General features: G+C 38.3%; 2 protein-coding genes across 2 annotated transcripts in view; one reads left to right on the top strand and one right to left on the bottom strand.

Moving 5' to 3' along the window:
* The window catches only part of LOC135072802 (mitochondrial ribonuclease P protein 1 homolog), a 304,546-nt gene that overhangs the window by 35,820 nt on the left and 240,756 nt on the right, over positions 1-27,970 (top strand). The gene's annotated exons all lie outside the window — the stretch shown is intronic.
* Positions 37-27,942, bottom strand: LOC135076786 (uncharacterized). Its single transcript, XM_063971223.1, has 13 exons — positions 27,867-27,942; positions 25,011-25,126; positions 17,680-17,854; positions 12,222-12,350; positions 11,607-11,752; positions 10,349-10,577; positions 9,478-9,752; positions 9,147-9,328; positions 7,687-7,872; positions 4,488-4,647; positions 3,628-3,752; positions 2,828-2,997; positions 37-802 (listed from the first exon to the last, which is right to left on the bottom strand). Exons 3-13 carry the CDS (start codon positions 17,841-17,843, stop codon positions 565-567), a joined length of 2,004 nt encoding a protein of 667 aa, XP_063827293.1. The 5' UTR covers positions 17,844-17,854; positions 25,011-25,126; positions 27,867-27,942; the 3' UTR covers positions 37-564.

The raw sequence follows: 27,970 nt of genomic DNA, 5'->3' as shown, positions 1-27,970 counted from the left end.
TGTGACAGTAGCAATTAAAATTATAATTTCATAGTAATTAATAAGCATTTCGTAGCTTTTAGCATTAACTGATTTGTTAATTAACTATAATGAAAATTTTACAAACTTGACATAGATTTTACAGCAGTAAATTAAATTAACAAATGGATGACGACGCGTCGTCGCGATGCGACACGGTTACATAATTTATCTACATCGTCAGTGCTTCAAGTCTATCTATTCGCTACACAATAAACTAGTAAATCGACTAGTCTAACAAAGGTGCACAATTATCACTATTTACATTTCCGACGGTTTACACAACCCTAAATTACTGTACAAAATGTGCACGATACAAAAACACAACAGAGTCGACGTACAAAAACTGTTAGTCCGCACAATCACCAGAGTCGTTATAATGTCGTTTTATTTCCAGAGTCGGAATTTGAACTTCCAGTCGCCATTGTCAGTTTTGCACTCGCAGTCATCAATATACCGTCAAATTGAATAACTGGCGACTGAAGAGTGATTGTCGAATACACTGTTTACACTTTTTACACTTTACAGCTTTTGTTTTACACACGATTATCGAGCACTTATTGTTTTGCACATGACGTCACTGTACACGAGTGTGTGTTTTTGGAGAGCGATGAGCAATAAGACAAAGATGAAGATAGCGAGGCTGTGTCTTGTCAGGCTGGCAGAGCCTGCAGAAGCCGGCATGGGCGCGGGCGTGGGAGGTCCCAGCCGAGTCCCGGAGCGGACTACCTGCGACCGCCAGCGTATCCTGTATAGGGGCTGTTGTCTTGACAGAGCTACTAACCTATGAAAGAAAAGAAATAGAATAATGTAGGACTTCATAATGCGCACAGGCCACAGACGAAGAGTGTTGACTTGACTTTATTCGTCAACAACAATTTCCCATATTATGGGATCGAAGACGAAAAGGACAATGACCAAAAGTGGTCCAAATGTCCACCACCAATGAGACCTATATTGGCTTATAGTCCATTAAATAGAGATTAACTTTCAGTATGGGACGAAAAAAAAATAAGCTGTCAGTAAAAAGTTATGACTGTTTGAAAAAATGTAGTAGTTTACGCGCTAATCTCAGAAACTACTAGTCCGATTTGAAAAAATATTTTTGTTATGGATAGCCCATTTATCAAGGATGGTTTTAAGATAAATAACATTACCCAACAACCAATAGGGGCGGAGCAGTAAAGACAAATGTTGTAAAAATGGGAAACATTATTCTAACAATTCTTACGCGTACAAAGTCGTAGGCAAAGCTAGTATAATATTTAATAAAGTTCATCTATAACCCCGCGCCACATGCGACATGACATAACATGCGTAGATTAGTCCAAAATGTGCAATGGATAGAATGATATCAAGAACATTTTTCGGATAAAAAGGTAAAAAACAGACTTTTCATTCAGTCATAACTTTTTACTGACAGCATATTTTTGATTGCGGTTTGGTTATAATGAATCAGTATTTAGTAGACTATTTTACTACATAGGTCTCGTTAGTGGTGGACATTTGGACCACACTCCATACATTTTTGGTCATTGTCCTTTAAGGAAATTACTAACTTTTAACAGTGTACTTATTCAAATAGTAAAGTAAATTCTTCGATATTTGTCTCGTACGAAACATAGAACTAAAACACCTAATTTGTGCCTTTTTAAAGAATCAACCTGTATAACGTTTGTTGAAAATAAGTTTTCACTGTAAAAATATACCCTTATCTTACGCTAGTAGGTAAAAACTGTTATATCCTCCTATTGTAATGCTCTCTTTACCGGACGGAGCGATTTCTCGGACTCCAAATCTACCGATAAAAGACGATTTCACACATCGTTACTCAATACTTACGAGTGGATATCATTTGGGAAACACACCACGTACCCTCTTATGGGTTCCTCTAATATGCACAAAGAAAAAGATCTTTCCACCCAGAGGTGCGTGTATACCTACAAGCATGCGCTTACGTATTTGGCACGTCAGCCAGTGTATTAAAGCTAGGGACCATTCATAAATAATTTATCAAATGGAAGATCTGAAAAGTGTTTCCCTTTCTTGTTAAGGCGGTGCTAAAAGCTCGCACGTAGAATTTCTTTGACTCCTTTTCATGCTTTGCTACCGTGTTCACCTATACGAACGTCACACGTTCGATGGAGGTTCTCTTGCTGCGAAATATGATTAGTACTGGAGCAGGAGTAAAAAAAACTGCCAACTAAGTAACGATGGGAAGGTTTTTTCGTTACACGGCCATTAGGTAAGTAAAGCCGAGAGCTCTTTGTTTAACGCTGAATAAGGATTCTTTGTGTGCCTGTGATATTTTAGTGTTTTGTCTCTTCGTGGAAAATGGTTCCTATTTTCTGTTTCTGCGACTTAATTTATTATACAAATAAGTCTAACCACAATGTTACAAATACTAAAGTATTCGTCTGGAAAATTAATGATTGACAATATTTCAGATTGCTCAGTATTATTCACCTAAAATATCACTTCGACAGTGACTGCTCTGGACACAGAAGTTCTGTAAACGAGTATTTGTGCTACAAGCAGTTACATTTTTTAGACTTTAAGGCAGTAAACATCTGATGACAGCTGTGCAGATACAAGAGCCCTTTTCACTCGTAACCGTCGGAGAGTTGTGACATTGTCGATCTTTGGAACTTTTAAATACTAGCGTGCTCGTAACAATGCGTGTTTTTGGTTCAAGTCTCGAGCTAACAAATACGCGCTGTTGCGAGCTCGCTGATAGTTAATAAGTTGCAAAACATCGACTGTCACAACTCTCCTCGGTCTCCCCTAAGATATTTTTCCACATACATACCTGATGACGAGCGTGTTCAACCGGTACGGCAGCGTGTACGTGTGGTTTTTGTGCCGCGCACAGAAGGTGTAAAGAAGCTCGCCAGCCGCCGCCGCCAGCCCTCCCTCGTTGTGCAAGCCGCTACCCGCCCACTCATGAAGCGTTATGTTCCACGAACCACATGATTTGTCCTAGTTACAATAAAATCGTGTCAATTTATTTATATTAATTACCATTTGCAATCATTCTAGGAAACAATTACCATTTCATCGAACATATTCGACCTAATGTATATTTAAATGAAAGATATTTTACACATTCAAATCATAATTATAGGTAAAGGAATTTCCCCTAAAATAATTTGAACAAAATTCATGGTTACGACTTCGAGCTTTGACCTAAGTCCCGTTACACAGTACGATTCTTTGCCAGAATACAGAGGCGCGTTTGTCACATTTGCATCAAGACTTTAGCAATTATGAGATGCCAACAAGCGCCTGAAGCGATTCAGCCCCGCGAATCAATAAAACACACGTTTGAATCTCTGCTTAATGCAGTTTCTTTCTTGAAAGTTACGGCTTTCATTCAGAATAACAACAAGAAATAATGAAATATAAATAACATTAGTAATTAATTCGCGTCTGTATCACTGATGAACCGCTACGAAAGCGCTGCAATAAGTCGCAGTGTGTAAAGGACTCAATACATTCGTACAAATTCATTAATAATTTATAATATTATTCGTTTCGACGAATTTGATTTAGTAATTGAATAAGCTTCTAATATGTATTTGAAACAATTTTGTCTGCTAATAGGCTTACTTGTTCCGAGGAAATATCAATGAAGAGCTGCCTCTCGACGTTCGAGTCCAGGACCCACGTGCACTGCTGATAGAAGAACTCGTTGAGGCTGCCCGTCACCGACACGTTCCGCGACGATATTTCACCTGCGAGAAATAAATGCTCCTAGTGGAAATAAGAAATTTAAAACGCGACAGAAACATCTACGTGAGCAATAATGGAATGAAAAGGCAGACACGAGTCGCCGCAATGGCAACGCTGTAATTGGAACTTTACGACCTTGTTCAAGGTTTTTTTTCGATCCAGTGCTACCCCAGGCGGCGTGAAACTGGGTCGTGGCACGTAATTTTCTCGGACGCCTCGCGCCACCAAGAACAATATCCGACGCGTTTTACCAAACGCCCGAGACGCGAGCCGAATGTCAAATTGAACTGTTTGTTTTCGCTTTATGCGATTGGAAGTCTATAGGGCCCGTTCGAGGTATATTGCCGATTATCCGTCCCATCCGAGAGACATCTTCATCGAATTATTCGGGGCCCTGTTTTCGTGTAGATGTGGTGATAAAATTATGTACAGGTGTGTATTGGGGATGCGTGCGTAGGACGCGTGGGAAGTATCAAGAAGGCTATGTGTGTCAAGAGGCCGGTGGGTATTGAAGAAAGAAGTCTGTGACAGCAATTTGTAGATTTTTTTTTTATGCTAGACAAGGCAGGTATTTGACCGCAATCGCACCTGGTGTTAAGTGAGATGATTTAATGTGGGTAGGTAGTGGTGACCAGGTCACCTAAAAGGGGGTAAATAAAAATCTGAATATAAAGTAGAGGAAAGGACCAGAAGAGACGCAACTACAAACTATGTTCATAGACAGTATACGTATTTACCTGAGTGAGTGGTGTATGTGCGCTGACCGCACATGGCGTCGTCGTTGAAACTGTACGCGGCCGCGTAATCGAACCCGCGGCTGGCGTACGTGTAGTGCGCCACTGAGTACTCCAGCCGCACGCTCGTCCAGCTGCGTACGACCACCGGCAGCCAGGCCGCCTAACAAACATACCCAGTTATATCATTAAGTGTTCGACACCAACCAATAATTATTGTAAGACACAACTTCTTTAAAATACACAACCCTGAAAATCGAAGAAGTCTTCACTTAATTGGTTGTAAAGTTAAATGTTTATTTAATAAATTGAGTTCGCGACTTGATGACGTCCTAGTCCCCATTGCCATTCAAAAGCATCGGAGAGTCACGCCTTGACAGCTTATAAAAAGTACGTCAATTTAGTAGGGTGTCCTCTACCCTATTCCCTTTCCTCTCTTCTATCTCAATTATACATTATGAAAATTTACAGCCCTTTCATTCATAATAGAATTAATGTCAAAGTTTTTATATAAATATCCCAATTTAATAACGGTTCTTTTTAAATCCCCTGCAAAGGGACAGAGAATTCTAACTTTATAATTAAACTGTAAGAACGGTTGATGAAAAAATTAAATCCAGTCCAAGTTTCCGACTGATCCTCCGAGGGATAAGTATTTTTGGAAATGCGAGATGCTTCACCCTTTTAAAATAATTTATCTTTGGTATTTCTCATCATTTCGTCAGAGATGTCGGGTGGATTTACGTGACGGAGGTTGCGAATAATGGCGGCGTATATCGAGGTTTAGTTAGCACCGGCATTACGTGTGTGGAGTATTGACAAATTTGGCGTGCAGCCGTGTACGCAGCACGCATACGTAGTCGGCTACTAAGTAATTTAATTTTCAGAGGCGAGTCTCGGGCTGTCGCCCCGGGTGGCCGGCGGCCGCTAATAGCGGGGGAGGACGGATGACACGCCACGGTAGCGCGTTTACGAGTACCAATGGACGCCGCGCCGCCCGATATTGCCCGAGTTCATTTTGCAACAATGCCTCCTCGTAACAATTTAGCGCCGCCGCCGTCAAACTCATGATAGGGGTAAAGCACTGTTAATAATTAAATTACGCGCCCGTTCCGCGTAGCTAGATAATAAAAGCTACGAGCGAGCACTCGACCCTGTATCTGTAACGGAGACCGCAAACTTTCTCGACTCGCACACACTAGGCGTAATCATGAAAATGGAAAAAGAAAAGTTTCTCTTACCTCGGCTCTGGCCGCGTATTTTACATAACTGCGAACTTATACGGCTCACGCATTTTTCCTTATTACACTTTTGATGAGTTGGTTGGTACGGTTGAGATATTCGTACAGTGACAAAGCGGACCAATTACTTAATCGACGTTCGATGAGAGACTTAAATTCGATTGAGAGTTTAGGCAACTTTGGATAAACAAAGCAATTGAATTATTATGGGTGTTTTGTTATTATATTTAGGACATTGATAATAACAAAGTTAAATTTAGAACGAGAGAGGCTACTAACAACATGTGTAAATTATTTAGGGGCATATTTTCTTTTAGAAGTCCCCATACGGTTGGGTGGCCTTTCGTCGGTTTATTGCTGTTACATACTTAATAGTAACCCTCTTACTTAATTATGCGGATCGCACAAACCGGAGCATAGGCTGGCGAAGCGAAGGGTTGCCATCCCTCGGATGTGTTAGCACAGTCAAGGCCTCCGTAACACGATTAATTTATTTGTTACGCTCTTTTCTAAACTTTGTTTTGTAATCTACTAACACCTATTATAAATGCAAAAATAATTATGGTTATGTTTTCACGCCTAAGCTGCTGAGTATAATAATTTGAATTGACTTTTGTAGTCAGGTACATAATCTCCCATAAGATTCAAAGTACTTGTACACTTATTATGATACACATAAAAACAGTCCTTAATACATATTGGAAAGGATTTCCTTTTTTTTATAATCTCTAAGCATATAGCATTTATAAACAATGTTTCCTCAATTACGACGATAAACAAAATTTGTACCGACTAAGCTGGTCGAGGAAAAACGTAAAATAAAAAGATTGACTGATTGCCAACAAATTGGTGGATTGATTGCGGTTTAACGTTATTTGCGGGATAAAAACAAAATTACTCGTAATTGATTGGATTCCATAAATATTAATTTTCACGTTGCAATTTTTTTCAATTCGGTGCGCATTTATTCACTGCTTTGATGTTTCGTACGTGTGACGTAGATTTCAATCACCGAGCGCCGACTCTGCATTCAGCTTCGTGTGTGAATTATTATCAATTTGAACGACCGTATTTTTGCACGAATAAATGCTAACAATACGGGCGGGTACCTATCTCGATGTAACAACAATCTAAATTACTGTACTGTTTTATTTATGAGAAGACGGCATTAAATGATTGCCTTGCCGTTTCACAAAATAAATAACTCTGAAAATAACAGTTACAAAATTGCTTTATGAATATCATATTGTTCTTGATTAACTGTATTTTACGGACAGTTTACTGAGTATTACCAGGCATGTTCATCTCCGCGAGTTTACATCGAAAACAAAACACGCACGATGGCCCACCTACAGGATACTATTCGACAAGGCCTCACATATAAGCGAACATTGACTCACGCACGCGTATTCTTGTGTATGATGGAAGAAAATAAAGAAAATGGTGTACTAAATACTGTGCAGTATTTAACTGCCTAAATAATAATAAAAACACAGAATGTACTTTTTTAAGTTGCCTCAAGACACTGAGAGGTAAATAAGTAGTTAATATTACTAAATCATGTATTTCCTCCGCCATTTTCCGCAGTTTGGCACCTCACGTCACATCATTTTACCGAAGTCAGCCCTATAGCTTCGGCTTCGGCGTAGTGCCGATCACTGACGTTTGTCAACAAAATAGTGCTTGACTCTTGAGACAGGCTAAATTACACCATATTGTTAATGACATTGAGCATACATTTTTTTAAATACCTTCGCGAAGTAAAACTTCTGTACGTAGTACTTATTATTATTCTGTGGTATTACGCTCAAAAGATTATCTACTTTACCTGAAAGTTAAAGAAATAAACGAGTGTTGCTTGCACCTACAGAGTGATGTGATCGTGGTAGTAGAGGGGAGTCCTTTATCGCTGCCAAATAGCTGTATCTAGAAGGATCTATTAAGTCTAGATACGAATTTACCTGGAAGTCGCCGCAAAGGCACGATAAGTGAGTGCCGTCGCCAGCCACCAGCGCGATATGATCGTGATAGTGATGCGGAGTGTTCGCCCGGCACTCGCAGCCCGCGTCGCCGCAAGCCGTCCGGCAGCCCGCGGCGCCGACCGTGCCTGTGAGCTCGGCGCTCCACATGCGGTCTAACCGCTGAATCTATTCGAAAGCAAGAAAAATAAAATCAAGAAATTCATTCCACAAAGACCAGTCCTGCGCTGCCCTCATTAAGCCGCTTGTCTTTTAACCTTTTAACAAGATTGTCGGTTCACGGAGTGAGAGGCGATAACTTTTCTGCCCCAACGGCCATAAGTTCTACGAGTTGTGTCCCAGCTACTAAGTCTGGACTGCATGCGGGGAGAGGTGGACCGGTTGTTGAGGAAATATTTTGTTCAGGACATCTTTTTTATCAATCAAATGATGAAACTATTAGGTCAGATGTCAGGTACCAAAAAGAAACGAAAAATGAAACATTTCAGGGGACAGAATTACGTTTTCCTGTGCCAAAAATACAGATGCCACAACAAAACCCACTCGGTCAGTTTTATTAACATTGGCAAATATTGGAACCAGGTAACAAGAAACAATAAGGGAACCGCAAACACCGCGACCCAAGGCATTTTCATTCCGCCTTCCTCAATACAAAACTGACTGCAAATAGCATTTTTGTTCGGCGAATTGAAAGGTAAGCATACATTTTAACAATCGCCGAATGAACCCGGGAAATCTTGGACATTACAGCTAAATAAATTTATAGTAGTACCTATGTAATACTGATTCATCAATCTCCAACAATGTGAATCGTATCTGGGTCAATCAGATATTCAGAATGATAAATAGAGCGTAAAATTTATGACTGTCTCGAGGGAGTGAAAGTTCTGCCGGAATACAAATTCACTGACTTTTATAATCATTGTTATTGCACTTCAGAAGTTTAAAGTAAACACCAAGTTTGTTTCGTTTGCTTTGTTTTAGTATTGGATCGGTTGTGTTTACTGCACTCTGTACTATTGAAGAATATGTTATCTTTGTATATTTTATTCAGTTCTTTTTATTCTTGGATGTTTAAAGTTATAGCTTGTTGGAGACAAAAATATTGATTAAAATTGCTGGATTGAATAAATCACCTACTTAGAAATATACGAGTAGGATAGCAATTGAATGAGTACTGTTCCCCTAGATCACACAGTTGCAAGATAAAAAAAATCATCTGTATAAAGCATACTGGGTACACTGAATCTCTCTTGAACCATTATGTTGAAGGAAATGTATTTTCAGTTGCGTGTAGTAAATTGTTCATGGCTCTGTGAAAGTAGTGTGTGATTGCAGTCGCTTCTTTTTTTATTTATTTTACTGTTTTATCCTTTTATGTAATAGATAAAAATATTGATATAAACAAACTAAATGTAAATATTTTAGCTGATTAGACGTACCTCGATAGTGACGCTCTGGTTAGCAGCAGGGATAAAGCGATGCGTACACTGGAGTCTCTCTTCTATGTTCCAGAATATGTGGTGGTGGGATGGTGCGGAGACGCCACCGTGCTTCGGCGAGGCCAGCCCATAGTGCGTGGCCGCGCAAGTAGCGTCTGGTGACACTGTGCCTTCGTGGAGTTCTGGTGAAAAGAGGGTTTGCCCAAAAATATCACCATGGTCCGTATCACGGACCCATTGCTGATTGGTCTTTGAGTCAATTTACTGTATCGTATCACTCCAAGAAATGTCAATGACTATACCACTCTTAAAACATAATAAGATTACTCACCATCATGAAAAGCAAAAGCACCATCTACAAATTCCTCTTCATCAGCACTTTGTGTGCCCGCTCTCCGAACCAGGATGGTTAAGTTTGCTCCCTTTGATGTTACTGCTTGCCGCAGTAAAAATCTTCCCGAGGGATCCCGAGCCTCCCTCACAGAAGGTCCGCACACCCAAAGCAGTGCTCTATCTCCCCGTTCAGACCGATCCCCCCTATCTCCTTTTGCTCCAAATTCATGTAACCCCTCCAAGATCTCAATATGAGATCGACAGCTTTGTAACCTGCAGAAAACAATAATAATTTTCCAAACTGCCTTCGTCACAATGGAATTGCTTTCGATAAATCTTTGGCACCGCTCCAGATAAAGCTAAGGAGTCAAAAGCAATTAGCAGTGAAACTGGTATGGACGTTTCATATTACTCAGTGGTTTGTGGTTCGGTCACCAGCGTTGTACGAAAGAAAACGCCAAGCCGCAACGTCATGTGGAAAAGTGGTTTAATTAGTTCTTTGAAACAACCCGCGCGCGATTATAGACTTGAATAATTTGCACTGTATGGCGTTTTATTATTCAAATTGATACAGTAATTAAGTTCAAACGCTTCGTTTATTTGCTTAATTTATATACGCGAGCTGACTGCAATAAACACAAAATCTATGACAGTAATTAACATATTTTTCCGAGAAATGTGTTTGAAAATTTAACGCAATATTATACCGAATTAAGCCTGTGCAAATAATTCACGAGTCACTTCCTGTTTTCGGTCGTTGCTCTGTGCAAACCTGGCCAAGACTAGCGTGAGACTTGGTAGAAATAAAATGAAACGACAACAAAATGGACGGTCGTAAAGTACCTACCTAGTATCAGTAGTGGGCTTACCTTAAATTATAATTGAACAGCGACACCTGAACCACGTCGGTGGGTGCTCCCAGCAGGTGTATTGCGCACTGGGTCCGCCAGCCGCTGGCGCGCGTGTCGAAGTGCCCGGAGCGCGCGCCACCCGGGCCGTAGCCGCGCACAGTGGCGCCGCACCCCACTCGCCCGCCACCATTGTTAGCGGAAACCTCGTTCGACACCACATTACTTTCCATCGCTGCCACCCTGTCCACTAAATAAAGACAAAACAAACATATTACCCAACTTCATTATTGTGCCCCGAGACAACGCTCCGGCGAAATGGAAACAGAAATTGTACCCGGTCAGGGAAGACTAGACTTCAAGTAATCCCACTTCTCACGGTGGAGCACTTGAATGTCTCGTAATAAACTGGCGAGCGGTAAGTTTTTTGCACGCTCAATTGTTTTCAGAGTATCTCCGTTGCTATTTAAGCGTGAAAACTACTAAATTTTGCTGCCAGTAAATAAATGGGATATGTTTCCATGAGCGCTTTAGCGGATAAGCAGTGGATTTTGTAAGCTTTCTTTTATGAGCTTTAGTAGTTTTAATCAGGGTTTGTTGGACAATTGCGCAGAGTTTCAACGGTTATTAGCGAATAAACGTTATTTGGAATTAACGTTTGCATACTTAGTTAAGCGTGGTACCACTTCCGTGGTATTGCATTTTAGTAAAACATGAACGATATTACATTGTGGGTCGTAACGCGGGATCCGCCGGGCAGAGCGGTCATGTCGCATCGCAACGCAATTACAGCGGATTGGCCCTCAGGGGCTCGCTTGCATTGGACACAGTTCCACTTTAAAGTACCGAATACCTCCAGAAATCCGTTACGATGCGGTATTACCGTTGAATTCGGGAATTAATTCGCAGGTAGCAGCTTGCGACTATCATTTATTGGATAGCTGGAATGTTTAAGCCACGATTGTGAAATAAGGCGAATTTAAGCTAACTCGTTTTCGATCACTGTTGTAATGCTACGGTATTTTGTAGCACAAAGTGATCCTAATTCTCAAATAAAGCTTAAATAATACTAAATCGGAAAGTAGATAACTTTACATCCTCTTTCAAATTATTTAAAACGTTAATGACATTTCATTCTCATTAAAAGCTCCAAAAGCACGTTTCCCTGCTTGTCTCATACAAAATGATTACATAATTAAGTAGTAAGATGTAGAACGATAAAATTGCGAAAAATAATTTAATCACCAACGTTCTATCAAAAATAAATCAGAATACGTACCATTCGGAATGTGATGCGTAAGCGCAGCTAGAGGCGGCGAGGCGGGCACCACAGTAGGCGGGGGCGCGCTGCCGTCCGCCCGCTCTATGAACTCCAGCTTCGCGATGAACCCGTTGTAATCGTACGGCGGCACTAACGGGCCCGAGCTAAACACAAATGTAATCAAGACAGAATTTCAACCACCAGGTTTCACATTACCACGGAAATTGCTTGTAAATGGGACTTCCCCGAGCAATAACTCTCGCTACGCTCACTGCAAGTGGGACTCAACAATGGTGTAACTGCCTTCGGCGCGATTTCAAGTTAAACTAAGGATGTTAACCGAATTCTAGGAGACACAATTGAAATTAATAAGACGAGATTAGAATTCTGACTGTGTCGCAATTAAGAAATGTATTACATACAGGTGTCAACATATCGCGTAACATAAAACCTTTAATTAATAAACGCTCTTACAAAATTACAACGATTTTGCAAAGTTACGTAGGCGATACGAATTTCGAAATTAACGTTAAAAACTGTTTTTAAAAGCATATTAGTTTCATTTTTTGCATATTCACAATCTGAAAAAGCACACAGCTTTGTGAAAATATGTATGTTTTTAATTAGACTTACTTAAACTCGAGCAATAAATTCGGGCCAGGCTGCTCCAAAATGGCCGTCCTCTCTGAGCACAGGGAAGCCAGCAGCGGCGCTGATGGCGAATTTCCCGCGCGTAGAGTTAGATAGTCTGTGGCGCAGTGACTGAAAAAAAAATCTTTGTTAACAAATTATTTGACCCTTTAAAATTTAAATTATTTGAACTTCTTTGATAATTCCAACTAAACATATACTTGTTATGCTGATTAAAATATGATCAAGTTTTTTTTTTTCAAATTAGGACATTGGAAATAGGAGATACGCGATAGCGCACAATATAAATACAGGAAATAAACCAGTCAACCCCGTAACAAGAAATATGGTACGCGGAAAACATTCATACAAACTTGCCAATAAAATCAATTTGGCGTATATAGATTCAAGCATTAAAATAAAGCGGAAACGACAATGTACGTTGGCCAAAATAAAAAGAGAGAAAGAAAAGCATTCTCTTTCACGCCTAGTTACGTATGTCCAAATAGAAGTATCGCTTAGCTTAGATGATAAGATGCGGTAATTTCAGCGAGCTTAGTGTTTGCTTTAAGCCTGCGAGAACTAGTTCTATTCCTGCTCTATTAGTACGTGTGTAGGGAAACATATTGCACCGAGATAGCAGTTTTATTTCCCTCACTCCACTGCTCCTGAGAGATTTATCTCCGAACAAGTGCGATTGAAACAAATACGGTTTAAAGTACGTGCTATTATTTCACCAACTAATATTATACTTTAAGTTTAAAAGACTCGCAAAGAAAATAAAGCTAATAAACTTAGACGCTGAAAGCCTCACAGATAACCTGGCTTTTCGTAGAATTTTAAATTGGCTTCTTGAAACATTTTGGCTTGGGGATATATTAAAAATCCGTTGGGATCTTTCGATCTCGAATATTTTTCAAGATAAAAGCGAACTATCTTCTTTTAAAAATTTCTGTGCTTCCTGGAATGTTATTACGAAAATAATTCTTAATTAATCACATTACCGTATGAAGGGTGTATAAAAGCCGTAATTTAAGGACGAAAATACGTGATGTCTGGAGCTATTAAACGGTTAATAGTATTACGCATGCTAATTCTATTTAAATGTAATCCAGAACTTCTGTGTGGAATCACAGATTACGTATAACTACATGTGTGGGTACTTGATTAAGGAATTCGACTTTATGTACACACATAGGTACGTGTATATTCGTTCTTAATGCTGAATAGTTCACGCTATAACACATTAAAATTGGCAGAAACTAACTAATGGGGTTAGTTCTTATAAGTTAATTTCTGTATTTTAGAATAAATCTGTTGCTATCGCGCATGTCGACATTATGTAATATCCTTTTGAATGAGAGGAAGTAGCGTAGCTGATTAGACAAAATAAACGATAAGTTATAAACATCCTAAAAATATACCATTATTGAATTGTATTATGACATAAAATATCTATACAGCAAACCTTTGTTTACTTTAGAAAATCTAACACATACGTAGCATTATACGGCAAGCCGCACATATCATCTCGGAACGAGTATGCAACAACATACTCGATCACATAATACGAAAATAGAGGAAAAGTCGTATACTCGGTCACCTAATACCAAAAGAGAAATAGTCGTAAATTCGCCGGTTATAGTTTCATGGCGGCGTAAAATCTGGCGTAGATGGTGGCTGGTATGGTTACTGTCACACGTCAGTCAAAGTCCGCCAGTCAAATTTCATTAAACTAGTTCGTTACTGTTAGTATTTTTCTTTTCACATGTGGGTAGGTATTATTTTACTGGACAGCCAAAAAGCTGTACGTAGGCATTAGGTAATTAATAAAAATATAGCGATTTCGATATGGTGGAGTAAAATTATATAGTAACTCTGTCTAAAGCCTGGTCCGTGAGCACGTAGAGTTTTGTCCAATGACCCCAAGCTACCCATCCTTGCTGCCCTATGTTGCTTTCGCGCTCGCACACTCACTGCGGGCGCCCGTCTAACAGTCGCGACAGCAATATAATTACGCGCGAGCGATAAGGATGGGTAGCTTGGGGTCATTGGACAAAATTCTACGTGCTCACGGACCAGGCTTTACACCATGTATTGCAATGATCTCTTCTCTGTGCAGAATCGAATTTGGCTGGTTTTTTCCTACTTTTACAATATTCGGTAGTTTTACAAAATGTCGACAGCCTACTTGATATTGCCCGGAGCATACATCATGTCAATAACTTTCCCCAGTGGATGTTCCAAAGCGAAAAACGTTGAAATCGCTCTTCGTAAATACAAACAATCTTTATCTACACTAATATTATAAAGAGGAAAACTTTGTTTGTTTGTTTGGTTGTAATGAATAGGCTCTAAAACTACTGGACAGTTTTTAAAAATTATTTCATCATTCGAAAGCTACATTATTCACGAGTAACATAGGCTAAATTTTATTTTGGGAAAAATAGGGTTCGGTAAAATATGTAGTCACAGATAATGTAGTCCACGTGCGCGACGCCGCGGGCGGAAAGCTAGTTAAAAATAATACAATAATCACGCTAATACCTATTTGCATATTAATGCCTGCCTTAAATGCTTTAGAAAAGTCAGTCAACCTGAATCTACAACACAGTAACAACGTTGACAATTATTTTCTTGATATTCAAACAATAAATACTGTACATGTAAAATAATTTACATTACATAAAAATATCAACACTGCTTTGAAATAAAAATGCGCAACTCGTAAATCTGCGAGCGAGAGGTGAAAATTGTTTTGAAAAATTTTTATGTGTTACCGTTATGATGAAAGTTGTTTACGGTCTTGTGTTTATATATTTTTATGTTTACTGCCTTTTTCGTTTATAAGAAATGCGTTTCGTTTTATGTGTTTCTGCAATAATACGAACGTGATTTCTGTTTGTCACAAATAATCTCTTGTTTCTTATTTCATTTTCTAGGTATGATTATTAGAAGAAAATGCTTATACTTGTTAGAAGAAAACCTTTCCGGACTTTTTTAAACAGAGGGCTTAGTGTGAGTTCTCTTGAGCGCGTAAAAAATTACATTAAATGTATGACGGATTGTACAGCTCTAAGCCCTCAGGTGATTGCTATTTGTACTCGTTTTCACGACTAGCAAAATTCAATTAACTTGTTGGAGAAACTGACCTTAACTATCAGGTAATTAATAACCATAGTGACCATAGCAGTTCATAATTTCAGCCAATAGCGGGCTTTTGCTGGACGTCACAAAGTGCGATCTGTTTTTCATATAGATAATTGAGTACCTACTTGAAAAACAATAAACGTATTATTAAGAACAGCAAAAGAAGCAAAAGAACACTTCAAAATCATCGAGCATCATTTGTCATTACATTCGGGCCTGATAAACCTATATGGAAGAACATGTTACCCTTTAAAGTCAATGGGCCGCCGTAAATTTTCAGTAGCACGCGACAACCCACAGGGTGGAAGGGAGATAGGGCGGTCCTTTTATTTACTGGAACGATTGTTCGCAGGCCTTTCAAACGGGCACGACTGGATTTCATACGGGTGCTTGATAAAAACGCCAAAGAGAAACGGAGTTATAGTTGCCGAGTGTAAGACACACGTAAAATTCTTTCTTGAGCGGGTAAAAAAACTCTGGCGAAAGGATAAAGGCACATTACTATGGAAAGTTCTGATAACGAATACGTAATTATATCTATGGAATAAAAAGTTTATTTTTCAATCTAAAGGCTCTATTTTTAATCGAGAAAAAAAAGAGGGAAGAGTTAATTTACTTGTAACTTTATACACTCTTATTTCTAAAAAACGAGTAAATAAAACAAAAATGTCGTGTCGCCGTCGGAACTTACAATAATTTATTGTCTAACATCCGAAAGCATTCAGTTAAAACCCCACTTTTCAAAGTCGTTAGATAATGAAAGGGTTAATTAATATTCTTTCCGTTTGCCGATATTTCAGGATTATTCATTCATCATCACGTTTCTATTACCGACTTCAGTAAATAAATATTTGATGAGAGATGGCTATTTCAATAACAAATAGGTCTAAATTATGACAAATGCATGCTGAATTACGTTCAGAATAATATCCAACTTTGGTAAGCGACGGTATGTTTATTTATTGTTCTATTACAGGTTTGATTAAATTAAAATGTTAATTAACGAATCCAAAACCACCACAGTCGTATCCAATTGATAATTAATATTTGTATCATTACGTGGTTAATGATATTCATATTGTGCTCAAAATCGAAATATTTGTTAATAAGCAAGCTCGGCAATTTATTTGTTCGCGATCGTGAGACTCTTCAGTTACATTTAAATTACTGGATTTCGGCTGTTGAATTTGTGTCGAGTTGTTAAGATAAATGATATACACCACCAATACAACAGATGAGTATATTTATTGTTGCAAAATTAATTACAACCAAACAAAATGAAACATTTTGTAGTTTGAAATCTGTCTTTCGAACTTATTTGATCAAGATAATGTTAATAAAGTAATAAAGTTTTCATCACATTCCATTGAATGTAATTTAATGCATGATTGGATAATTTTAGTAAGACATTTCTTGAGAACTCATTAGGTACTTTGTATCAACTAACTTTGGGTAGGGTAAATAGAGGGTGTTATTTACCCCAATTAATAATATAAACAATGCCATTGAATTGCAATAATATACCCCATAACCAGCAGGAAACCTGTGCGGCTATACATTAACAATAAACTTCAGCACAATAGCATAAATAATCATTAATATCCACAAGCACCATGCTTCACTGCCATTTAAATGAGCAAATGTGTTGGAACACAAACTATCTAATTAAATATTACGGTCGTAGCGACAATTCTCAGGAAGTGGGTACCGATTTATGAGGGTGGGCGGGGCGCGGCGACGGAGACAAAATGTCTACAGCTCTGAGTTCTAATTACGGGGCTATCTGTCATTTGTCAAGTGGCGAAGTTAACTCGTTACGGTGTCCGGTGCTTGGGAGATATTTGTGAGGTGCCCTACCTGGGCGTGCGCATACCTTATTGTGTACGTAAAAAAAAAAGCCCAAATGAGCCTTTGGATTAAAACAAAGTCCCAAAACACTCTTTGTAGACAAATGCCTATTTGTAGACACTCTATCATAGGTACTATCGGCCACAATTCCAGACTTCCAGCTACCCATTTCTGTTCATATTGTCTTGTTCTATCGCAAAGAATCACCATTTGATAAAAGCGAGAGAAAAAGCAGAAATAAGTAGCTGGAACTGTTGCCGGTAGTAGGCTATAGAAATACTTCAACAGAACTTTAGTTTTGGAAAAAATCTACAAAGGTTTTTTTCTTCACAACATATTTTTGTTTCTTAGTGAAAGGGATTTCAGTATTGGAAAATGACATCTTCCTGAATTAGAGAAAGATTTTAAAACATGTAAACATAACAAATGTAGCAAAAATGATATATTATTGTTCCGTACTCACTTTCTAGGCAGCAGTATGGAGGTGAAGATGATCTTGACACGCGTGTTCACAGAGTTGGTAGCGAACAGGTACCGGCATCGGCGTTGTGGCGGGTACAACCCAGGGTACCCCGGACTGGCCAGAACGCACGAGCCAGGCGCGCGACACGACACGTCTTGGTACATCCAGTCGCAGTCTGTTGAAAATAGAAGCTAATGAAACAGTGCTGGCCACTTACAAAATAAATTTTAAGCCTTGATTTAATAATTAAAAAAGTTATGCTGTAACAAGAACAAAATGCTTTTCTTAAATTAAAGACGAATTATGCATTTGATAGCGCGTCGATGGGCTCAAAAGATTGTGGTAATTACGTAAATATAGCCTGACCAGGAACATAAAAACCCTGGCATAGAGGCGCGTCAATTGCATTTGATAGTGCAACACTGAGTACAGTCGTACCTGTGTTAAATTAATAGGCTAACTTTATGTATCAGGATTCAGGATTACGGGCTAATTTGATATTTTCATAAATTAACGAAAAAATATTATTATAGGTAACCTGATTTAAATAAATTAAATGAAACCATCAATCGAGCTAGTAGAATTTATTTTATTATTCATCAATAATCAAATTCAGAACTTGAATATTCAACTGCAATATGTCTGCTCATGAACGCTTCAAACTCGGTACTTCTTTCCCAATCCCATAAAATTCAACACTTAGAAAGTGACAAAAAATTTTAAAATAGGTAGTTGAAACAAACCACAGCTAATTTTCATAGTGGACTGTACTATACGATAAACATGTCAGTCAATTTGACAACCTTTGTCGGAAACATTATTCAATGAAAATATTGTCCAAACCCTTAGTATTTCTCTTCGACAAATACTTTAACACATTGTGAACCACTTTTCTTTCACGACTATAAAAAAATTTTAGCAATTTAATTCATAAAACCAATTGCGCACATTTAAAATAAAGTTTGTTTACACTTTGACAACAATAGACTGACATGCAAGGTGACATGTCAATGAAGTTTTCAGTTACTGTTGCCATTCAAAAGAAATTAGTACCATTAGTTTTCCGCAACATGGCGAGGGTTTTTATGTTCCTGGTCAGGCTATAAAGAACACCTATTCTACATTTAAAATATTATGGAGTTTGCCCCATGATATTAATCGCCAGAATACCGTGATAATTAGTAGGTCAGTGTAGCTATTATTTACAAAATCACTTGAAAATTTTGAGGGTCGAAACGAGATGAAAATAACAAAAGAAAATCGAAATTAGTCGAATGAAAAAATAATGACGTTCTTGGTGGCCAGTGTTGCGTGAGGAGTCCGATCGTGTGCAGCTGTGTCATTCATTGTCACTCGTTATTGTTATGAAAAAAAAAATGCATTGAACACAACCTTTTTACTGATATTTATTTTCTCAGCGTCATTCTCAATTTATTTATTTATTTATTTAAACTTTTATGCCAAAATAAATTTGTACATAAGGCGAACTTAACGCACTAAAGCATCCAATCTCAATCCCAAGGGACGACCCATATCTCTAGAGATAGTAAAAATTATGAGACCGGCATTGTTTTTTATTGTCCTGGCGACGGCTTTTTGCATATCCCATATATGGCTACGCCATAACATATCACTTGCAGAAATATTCTTTTCTTTAGTCGAACAAGGGGTTACTTTTATGATAACTTCTTTAGTTTGGTTTTGTTAAGGAGATTGTGCAAAAGCGTCTTTGATTTCTTAGTTTTCTAAGGAATTTAGTCTTGAATAGTTGAATAACTTGCCTTAGAATTTTTAAATATCGACTTATTGTTAATTATTTTGTCGTTACAGAAATATTTTAAAATGATAATTTATATTCAGAATGTATTTTTTGTGTGAAAAATAAACGATATGGATTGAAATGAATGAAATAGTATCTTTCATACATAAGCAGTATAGTAATATAGTACTCTTTTACTTTTAACTTGAACCTCGCGCTAAATCCTTTTCTAAATATGTAAATAGAAAAATATGTGCACCCTTATGAAGGACAAAGCTCCAATACATTTTAAATTGAAAAAGCTCATTTAGTTCATTAATATTCATGAAATGCATGCACGGGAGCTTTCCAGCGTTTTTACTAAAAATCAATTATCGCTATACGGAACTGATTTTTGCCACAAGCAATCAGGAAGATTGCTCCTATCTTTATTTTTGATCTTCATGAATCAATGTTCGTTATATTTTGTTACACAGTTACACTGATTTTTTTCTATTAAGTGTATTAAATACAAAAAGTATTAAGTCTTGTATATTTTGTTATCATCATCATCATCATCATGTCAGCCATAGGACGTCCACTGCTGAACATAGGCCTCCCCTAATGCTTTCCACATTGATCGATTGGTAGCGGCCTGCATCCAGCGCTTCCCTGCTACCTTTACGATGTCGTCGGTCCACCTTGTAGGTGGACGTCCCACGCTGCGCCTTCCGGTACGCGGCCTCCATTCCAGAACCTTGCTGCCCCATCGGCCGTCAGTTCTGCGCACTATGTGCCCTGCCCATTGCCACTTCAGCTTGCTAATCCGTCGGGCTATGTCAGCGACTTTAGTTCGTTTACGGATTTCCTCATTTCTGATTCGATCTCGCAAAGAAACACCAAGCATAGCCCTCTCCATAGCACGCTGTGCAACTTTGAGCTTCTGTATAAGGCCTATAGTGAGAGGCCACGTTTCCGAGCCATAAGTTATCACTGGTAACACACATTGATTGTAGACTTTCGTCTTCAGGCATTGGGGTATTTTGGACGAAAAGATGTTACGTAGTTTTATATACTATTTTGTGATACAAAAGAGAAAATATTAATTAATTATTTTAATTGCAATCAAGTTGAGGCTTTTGAATATTCCATTTTTGCCAACCTTTACTATTGATACATGTCGATAATTTGGGATTAACTTTTTTTCAGTCTTCATTTTGTTATAAAACTGCTTCTAAGTATCAAATACCATTCCCAAGTATCAAATAGCCCATCACTAACTGTAAGAATGTAAAACATAATAAAATAAAATAAAATAAAATAAAATAAAATAAAATAAAATAAAATAAAAATAAATACCTACCAGGAAAGTGTACTTTTGAGCAATGCCACTGTGGGTATACAGTATACAGTGTGTCTACCTCTATTTTTAGATGAAAACCAGAAGTATATTGTAGCTTAATGCTTACCAAAAAATAAAACTAATGCCACTGAATGAAACAAATTAAAGCCGTAAATAATGAATGCTTGTTAGTTAGGATTGTTGCAGCAAATTTTATCTGCCATAAAACTCTACATTTTAAAATAAAAATAAAACAATCAGAGCACACAATCGGGTCATGCATATCATAAAATCTATCCGTTGTGTGGACGGAACCCCGCTTAAGGCTTGGTATTTCTGCTAAAGTAGGTATTTCGCGCTGTCAAAATCTGCGCGCGCAATACTTCGCCGAAGACAGCGCGCCAAAGAGCTCTCGCGGCTACACAGTATAGAAATACGCAGTTTAGAAATACGCAGTTGGTTAGGTTAGGTTGACTTCCTTCCGTTCAAGCGTCACACTCACAGCACTTTCTAATACAAATCATATCCAAGTGATACAAATTAAAACAACTTTCAAAATTTTTGGGAATATATTTTAGAATCGAATAAATATAGAATATAACTGCCAAAGTAAACACGGTTCAAAGAGGCGTGGCGTCACCCGACCTTCCGGAAGTTCCGCGCCGGCTAAAAGAATTTCAAGATTACGTCACCCGACCTATCGGTAGATCCTCGGGAGCTTGAGCGATTGGAAAAACATTTTATGATCAGTTACTCGTAGTAGCGATTATTTAGAGCTTGGATAATAAATTATAGTTGTTGCAATTCACAAAGCTTTGCATGTGGTTAATTACATTAATCAGTACACGCATCAATTTTGTTCAGTCTTTTTGTTTATTAATAAATAAAAATATCATACTAAAATTGCATACATATTTGTTTGTATTGGTCTGGGTGTTTTCTTTCCATAATTTATGTATAACGTATGTACGGGGCTCTGTATCGAAAATCACTATGAGCAATAAGTCACATGAACTCCAGTTTTAAATCCGTTGACATCTGCTGCATCTGCCATCTTTTTGGCTAGAAGATTCTTCCATCTTGCAGCGTAGACCTTTAGCTACAGACCTTAGACAGTATTTTTGTGAAAATTCTTACGCATGGTGGAGGAAGGGACGCTCTAGACACTCAAGTCTACAAGAAGTCACATGAACTCCAGTTTTAAATCCGTTGACATCTGCTGCATCTGCCATCTTTTTGGCTAGAAGATTCTTCTATCTTGCAGCTTAGACCTTTAGCTACAGACCTTAGACAGTATTTTTGTGAAAATTCTTACGCATGGTGGAGGAAGGGACGCTCTAGATACTCAAGTCTACAAGGAGTCACATGAACTCCAGTTTTAAATCCGTTGACATCTGCTGCATCTGCCATCTTTTTGGCTAGAAGATTCTTCTATCTTGCAGCTTAGACCTTTAGCTACAGACCTTAGACAGTATTTTTGTGAAAATTCTTACGCATGGTGGAGGAAGGGACGCTCTAGACACTCAAGTCTACAAGGAGTCACATGAACTCCAGTTTTAAATCCGTTGACATCTGCTGCATCTGCCATCTTTTTGGCTAGAAGATTCTTCTATCTTGCAGCTTAGACCTTTAGCTACAGACCTTAGACAGTATTTTCGTGAAAATTCTTACGCATGGTGGAGGAAGGGACGCTCTAGACACTCAAGTCTACAAGGAGTCACATGAACTCCAGTTTTAAATCCGTTGACATCTGCTGCATCTGCCATCTTTTTGGCTAGAAGATTCTTCTATCTTACAGCTTAGACCTTTAGCTACAGACCTTAGACAGTATTTTTTATTATTTATTTGTGTCAGTGTGCTCTTCTAAAGAGTGTAAGACGATTGTATGTAGGTACTATTAAAATGTAATTTTAACTCATTGGTTTTGTCTCATATTTGAGGAATGTACTATGTATCATGAGTAGAGTCTTCGTTTAAAAGGATGCGAACGATTTAAATTTCAATAGGTAGACAAAATTGATAATTTTTAATTATCAAAAATTTAAGCTTTCTCCAGTAACACTGATATTATTATACTGTGACTCATCAAAGTCATCATTGTCAAAAATATTGACAAATCGCGAACTGTCACGGCCAAAAAACTGACACGCGTCCGTCCTCCGTAAGCGCCACCGCGCGACTGATTGAGATTGTCCAAGCCGTCATGGACGATTTTTTCCACATTTTTTAACATAGTAACTAAATAAGACGCAATATAAAAATTTCATCCGTTAAAAGCCCTCAAGATATTTCTGAACTTTAGTTTAGTAAAAGATTTAGAATCTCAAATCGCTTATTTTAAAAATAAAACCATAAATAGAAAACGAATAGAGGTAACTTTGGGAATTTATTCTATCGAGTCAACTTCATCAAATCGTGTTTCCATCCGTTAATAGCCCTAGAAAATATCCTCAACTATGCCCAATAAAAATCTTAGAATTTAATTTTACTGTTTAGTACCTCAAAAATGAAAAATGAAAACCTCATTTTCGCCATTTTCTCTGCTACCCGGCCTTAATCCATTTCAATCAAGCCCCACTGCAAAATGTAAAGTACAACACGTACCTATCGGATAAAAGGTTAAATAAATGTGCAAAGCGTTTCACAAAAATACACTCATGCCGAGTGAAACGTAACATAATGCACCCGCGAGTTAGTGAAGACAATTTTCATTCACTCTCAACCTCTCGAGGTCTTGTCACATCATCGCAGCGCAATTTCGTGTACAGTGCGAGATAAAATACAGCTTGGAAAAGTGCAGGAAACAATTTTCTAAACAATGCGGCTTCAAAAAGACGATTGACGTCTTCGTGGTTTAATAGTTAAAGTTAAGACTCGGTTAATCGATATGAAGCTCCCGAGTTCAATTCCCTGGTGTGACACGAATTAAAAAATAATTTTTGGGCATAAATAAGAAAAACTTATTAACTAGGTACATCAAAATATTATTTAAATCAATGGCAAGAGTTATCTAAAATACGCTATTGAATATGTAGATGATATTTTATTGTAAAGGACATCAGTCTTTTCTTACGCGTTTTGAATTTAACATTAAATTAATAAAAAAATGCAGTGTTTATTTTATGATGCCTGCTTTTTTCACAATTGGAATTAAAACAGCCAAAGTAACAACCCTGGTGTCAGACTTAGTACTCGTCAAAGAGTTTTTTATTATGTGTTCCAACTAGGAGTCGAACCCTAGACCTGTAACTATAATAGTACACCTCTGAATAGCTTCCAACCTGCAAAAAATAATTATACGACTTATGACGAGGGTCGCGTTAACGTCGGCCACACTTGCGTTGCTTTGGAAAAAATCTTTTGTACACGCAAAGTATGGCGATAAATCCAAAGAGTTTGTTCGCAACAACCCGGACCGACGTACTCAACGAGTAATTACCAAACAGCCGAATATATTCAAACTGCCATTCGCAAAGATTCGATGAATATTTTACCTCCAGCTCCGTCTTAGAACCTTTGTTGTGATAAACAGGAATATCTAAGCTTGCATTTACTTTGGCGAATTTGAATTCATGGATTTCGAACAAAGGAAGTTCCGGCGATAATATTTACATCCTTTCAGACGGAAATTATTTGATAACTCTGCAAAATAACATACTTTTGGGAAATCTCACAAAGTTACCATTTACATTGTAAATTCCGCGAATAATTTTAGCAGTAATGTTTTATTTTAACTAAACTTGATATTACCAAAATGATTTTTACATCCTAAAAAGGACTGGAATAAAATAATTTTAGCTGTGAATTGAGAGTTTTATATTTGAAACGTAGGTAGTCATAAAATTCTGCCATATTGGCTTTTTGTATTAACGAAATCTGGACCATAAAACGTTTCGGTGAAATTGCAATAAAGTGATTTTTGAAATAGTGCTACTAGATACTCTATTATACGCGTATTATTCGTCTCATTGCGATATGAACGTATGAATTTGTTGCTTGATTTCTCTTTTAAAATAAATTCATAAATATTTATCATGTATATGTATGAATCAGTTTAAACGAATCTATTTTAAATGTAAACATATAACATATCTTTATAAATAATAATACGTTACAATAAACAATAATAACGAGACAATTATTCTAGTCTACCAAATAAAAGATGAGCATCAGTAATAAACAAGATAAAGTAACTCGTCGTTTATAATGAATGATTCGATTGTTGAAATGATTTATGATTAAGCAGCTGACCTGTGTGCGGTATCCTGGAGCCCCCGCGCGGGTGGAACCCCACCCCTTGGGTGTTGCTCAGAGAAGTGAAGCTGAAGAACGCCAGGAACTGCGACCGCACAGTCTTCTCTGTTATCCTGGTAACAAAATACAATGTTTAAAATAAAGAAACAACAAAAAAAAACAAATTCGTGGAATGATGAATGACCGATTGAAGAACGTTAACAATACTCAGTACGAGTTATAGAGCAGGTAAAATATAAAAAGTCGAAGCCATCCAGTTTTGACCCCTGGTTCACGGGACTTTTTGTTGCTAAGACCACTAGTATAATTATTTTCAAGGAATAGGTCGAGTTTCCCTGTCACCCTGTATTTGTGTGTAGGCAGGATAAAAGCTACGTAACTATGATTATATTTCGAAAAGACTTAGATACTCGTAGAAGAAAAATTAGCGATTTCTAAGGAGCCTCTGAGATACGGTTTAGTTTTGGGTGTGCCCAGCAAAAATATAGTTACCTACTAATAGTACTTACCAACCTACTACTGCCTTACATTACAGTATCGTACCTATTAGGTTCAAGTTAAAACCTAAAAACAACCCAATTTTATTAGAATTCCTACCCCAGTCTTTTATTTAGACAATAAATGGTTTACAGTTACAGAAATCAATGTTTTTTCCGCCAACAAAATGCCCAATAGTATTATCGAGCGACCCGCCCCGGTTCGCACGGGTATAAATTATACACATGGAGGAGGAATGTTTCCTTGTGAATCGACAGTCTATCTATAAGTAAGTGAACAAATAGGCTGGCGACGGACGCCAGAATTTATGTAAGCATACCTAATATGGATACTGTTATTTTAAACTAGCTTTTGCCCGCTGCTTCGCCTGTAAGAATCTGTCTGTCATAGAAAGACTATCGTGTCAGTGATTCTCCTTAAGAAAGGAGGATAAAAATTATCCTGTTTTCCTAGGTCTCAAAAAATTTCTATCTTCAATGGTAAAAGATAGACAAGAGTTACTTTCGCATTTGTAATATTAGTATGGATTCCTAAACGTTGAAGCGAATCATGTTGCTACCACACAGGACTGAAATACAGAACCACTCCATCTTGAATTTGGGCTAATTCAGTTGCGCACCAGAGCGTCGTGCGAACCCGACACTAAGCGTAGCTCATACAGCGAGACGTCTTGTCAGGCGCAATTACGTACATCTCCACCTATGCACATAGATGCCACAATTTAATTTGGTAAATAGACATGCATTTCATTGTCGAGTAGGCGAGGTAAATCCCATTAAAGTATATAGGTGAATGACATCTACGGACGTACCAACTGATCCTCCAGGATTTGTAGTCACCCGCTTCGGTTTGGTAAGTCAACACTAGCCACTGGGTTATTGAAAAAACGATCTCCCTGACGAAATTAAAAATCATATTGCGAGGGCAATGAATTTTCCAAGAAATGAGACTTGCTCAATCGATTTCTAGCCCCCGTAAACTCGTTAATGTAATTGTCAGAACCGTTTTCAAGAACGCGATTAATAACAAATATTAACTCGTATTCGTATAGTAAAAGCAACGGATGACGAAATGAACACACAGCGCTGACTGGACAAAGCTATTCTATCTTGAAATTGGGGTGATTCGGACTCGCATTGGATCGCGGAGTAGGAAGCCAGTGGGACGTCGGGCGTAGGGCGCCGGTCGCGCCAGTGCATCGCCGGCATTAGCCACAGTTCATAAAGCGCTGCAGCGCCGGTGCCGGCTGACGCGCAGCGACCGGCCGCAATTCCGAATCGAGCATTACCGGTTCCGCTGTGACGACCTTTTGTTCCGACTGCCGTTCCGCGCCGGAACTAGCTTTTCCGAACCAAACTGCAAATGGATATACTTAAATTCAAAACGCGCAGCGGCATTCAACCGCATCGCCTCACTTATCCGAAAATAATACTCATTCCAATGTCTGTCCCTCTCATTAGTGGACATAAATGTAATCAATAAATTGTTCATTTCGAACGGATTCATTACCAACGTGCGTGTTAGTTGCTCTATCTCTATTGAATTCCGCGTTCAAAATCGGCTTTGGGCAAACAATGTGCTATGGTTTGTTTGAGTTACTCATTCATTTAGCTTCATTTGCTAAATCTGCTGAAGCTTGTATCGGATTTGTGAATAAGTACCTAACTGGCATTAGGTACCTATATTTGGTATGGTTAAATTCCAATGTGGTGTGGTAAAAGCCATATTTGCCTTTTTGAAATGAAAAATCATGTAACAACATCAATTCCAAGAGTCCTTACCACTACCGCACAAGTCTATTACTGGCAGTCACAAGCTATAATGGTCAGAAGTGGCGAAGGTTAGTTCGAAGTAAATTACAAAAGCAGGATATCTCGTGCCCGGCGACTGCGGTCGGCAGCAACTGGACGGCGGACGCATCTCTAAGTACTTTGTCGCTCCAACGCCGAGAGTCAAGTGTACAATCGCTAGTTATGACCGCAACTAGTGGCCTTTTGAATGTGAACAACTTGACTCGATCTATTTGAATATTAGGTACCAGTAGAAAGGAAAATTCAATAGATTGTTACCAATGTTTTCGTAGCTAGTTATCACTTTGTCGGGTTTGTGGCAGGTTGTAATTTAAATAATGTTGTCAAGAAGTAAGTTGCAGAACGAAGAACTCTTTCATTATGCAATTATACATGTGTACTAACAGCATGACGTATCGGCTGTGTTCTCTTTCTCTCTCTCAGTTTTAAAGACGTTGTGATATTAATTTGCTAAAATGTTATGCCGCGGTCACGTCGCGCACCAGTTTCGCGTCACTCACTCAGCTAGACCCAGTGGCCAACGTGTCACTCGCCTAATAGTTACCTAAATTCTAAAGTAGAGGCGCCGTGATCGGCGAACAGCACCACAGGCGGCGTATATCGCTCGTTGGCGCCGCACAGGCGAGTTTCGGCCGCGACCGCCGCGCC

This window comes from Ostrinia nubilalis, chromosome 1 (genome assembly GCF_963855985.1).
Source record: "Ostrinia nubilalis chromosome 1, ilOstNubi1.1, whole genome shotgun sequence".
Lineage (NCBI taxonomy): Eukaryota > Metazoa > Arthropoda > Insecta > Lepidoptera > Crambidae > Ostrinia > Ostrinia nubilalis.
This window is presented reverse-complemented; position numbering and strand designations above follow the sequence as displayed.

What these genes read in the sequence shown, in the direction of transcription:
- LOC135076786 (XM_063971223.1), bottom strand. Translation starts at nt 17,843, where the DNA reads ATGTACCAAGACGTGTCGTGTCGCGCGCCTGGCTCGTGCGTTCTGGCC. An exon ending in TCCATACTGCTGCCTAGAAA is followed by an intron (nt 12,351 to 17,679) that starts GTGAGTACGGAA and finishes TTTTTTTTTCAG; the next exon opens with TCACTGCGCCACAGACTATC. An exon ending in TTGATATTTCCTCGGAACAA is followed by an intron (nt 2,998 to 3,627) that starts GTAAGCCTATTA and finishes TATTGTAACTAG; the next exon opens with GACAAATCATGTGGTTCGTG.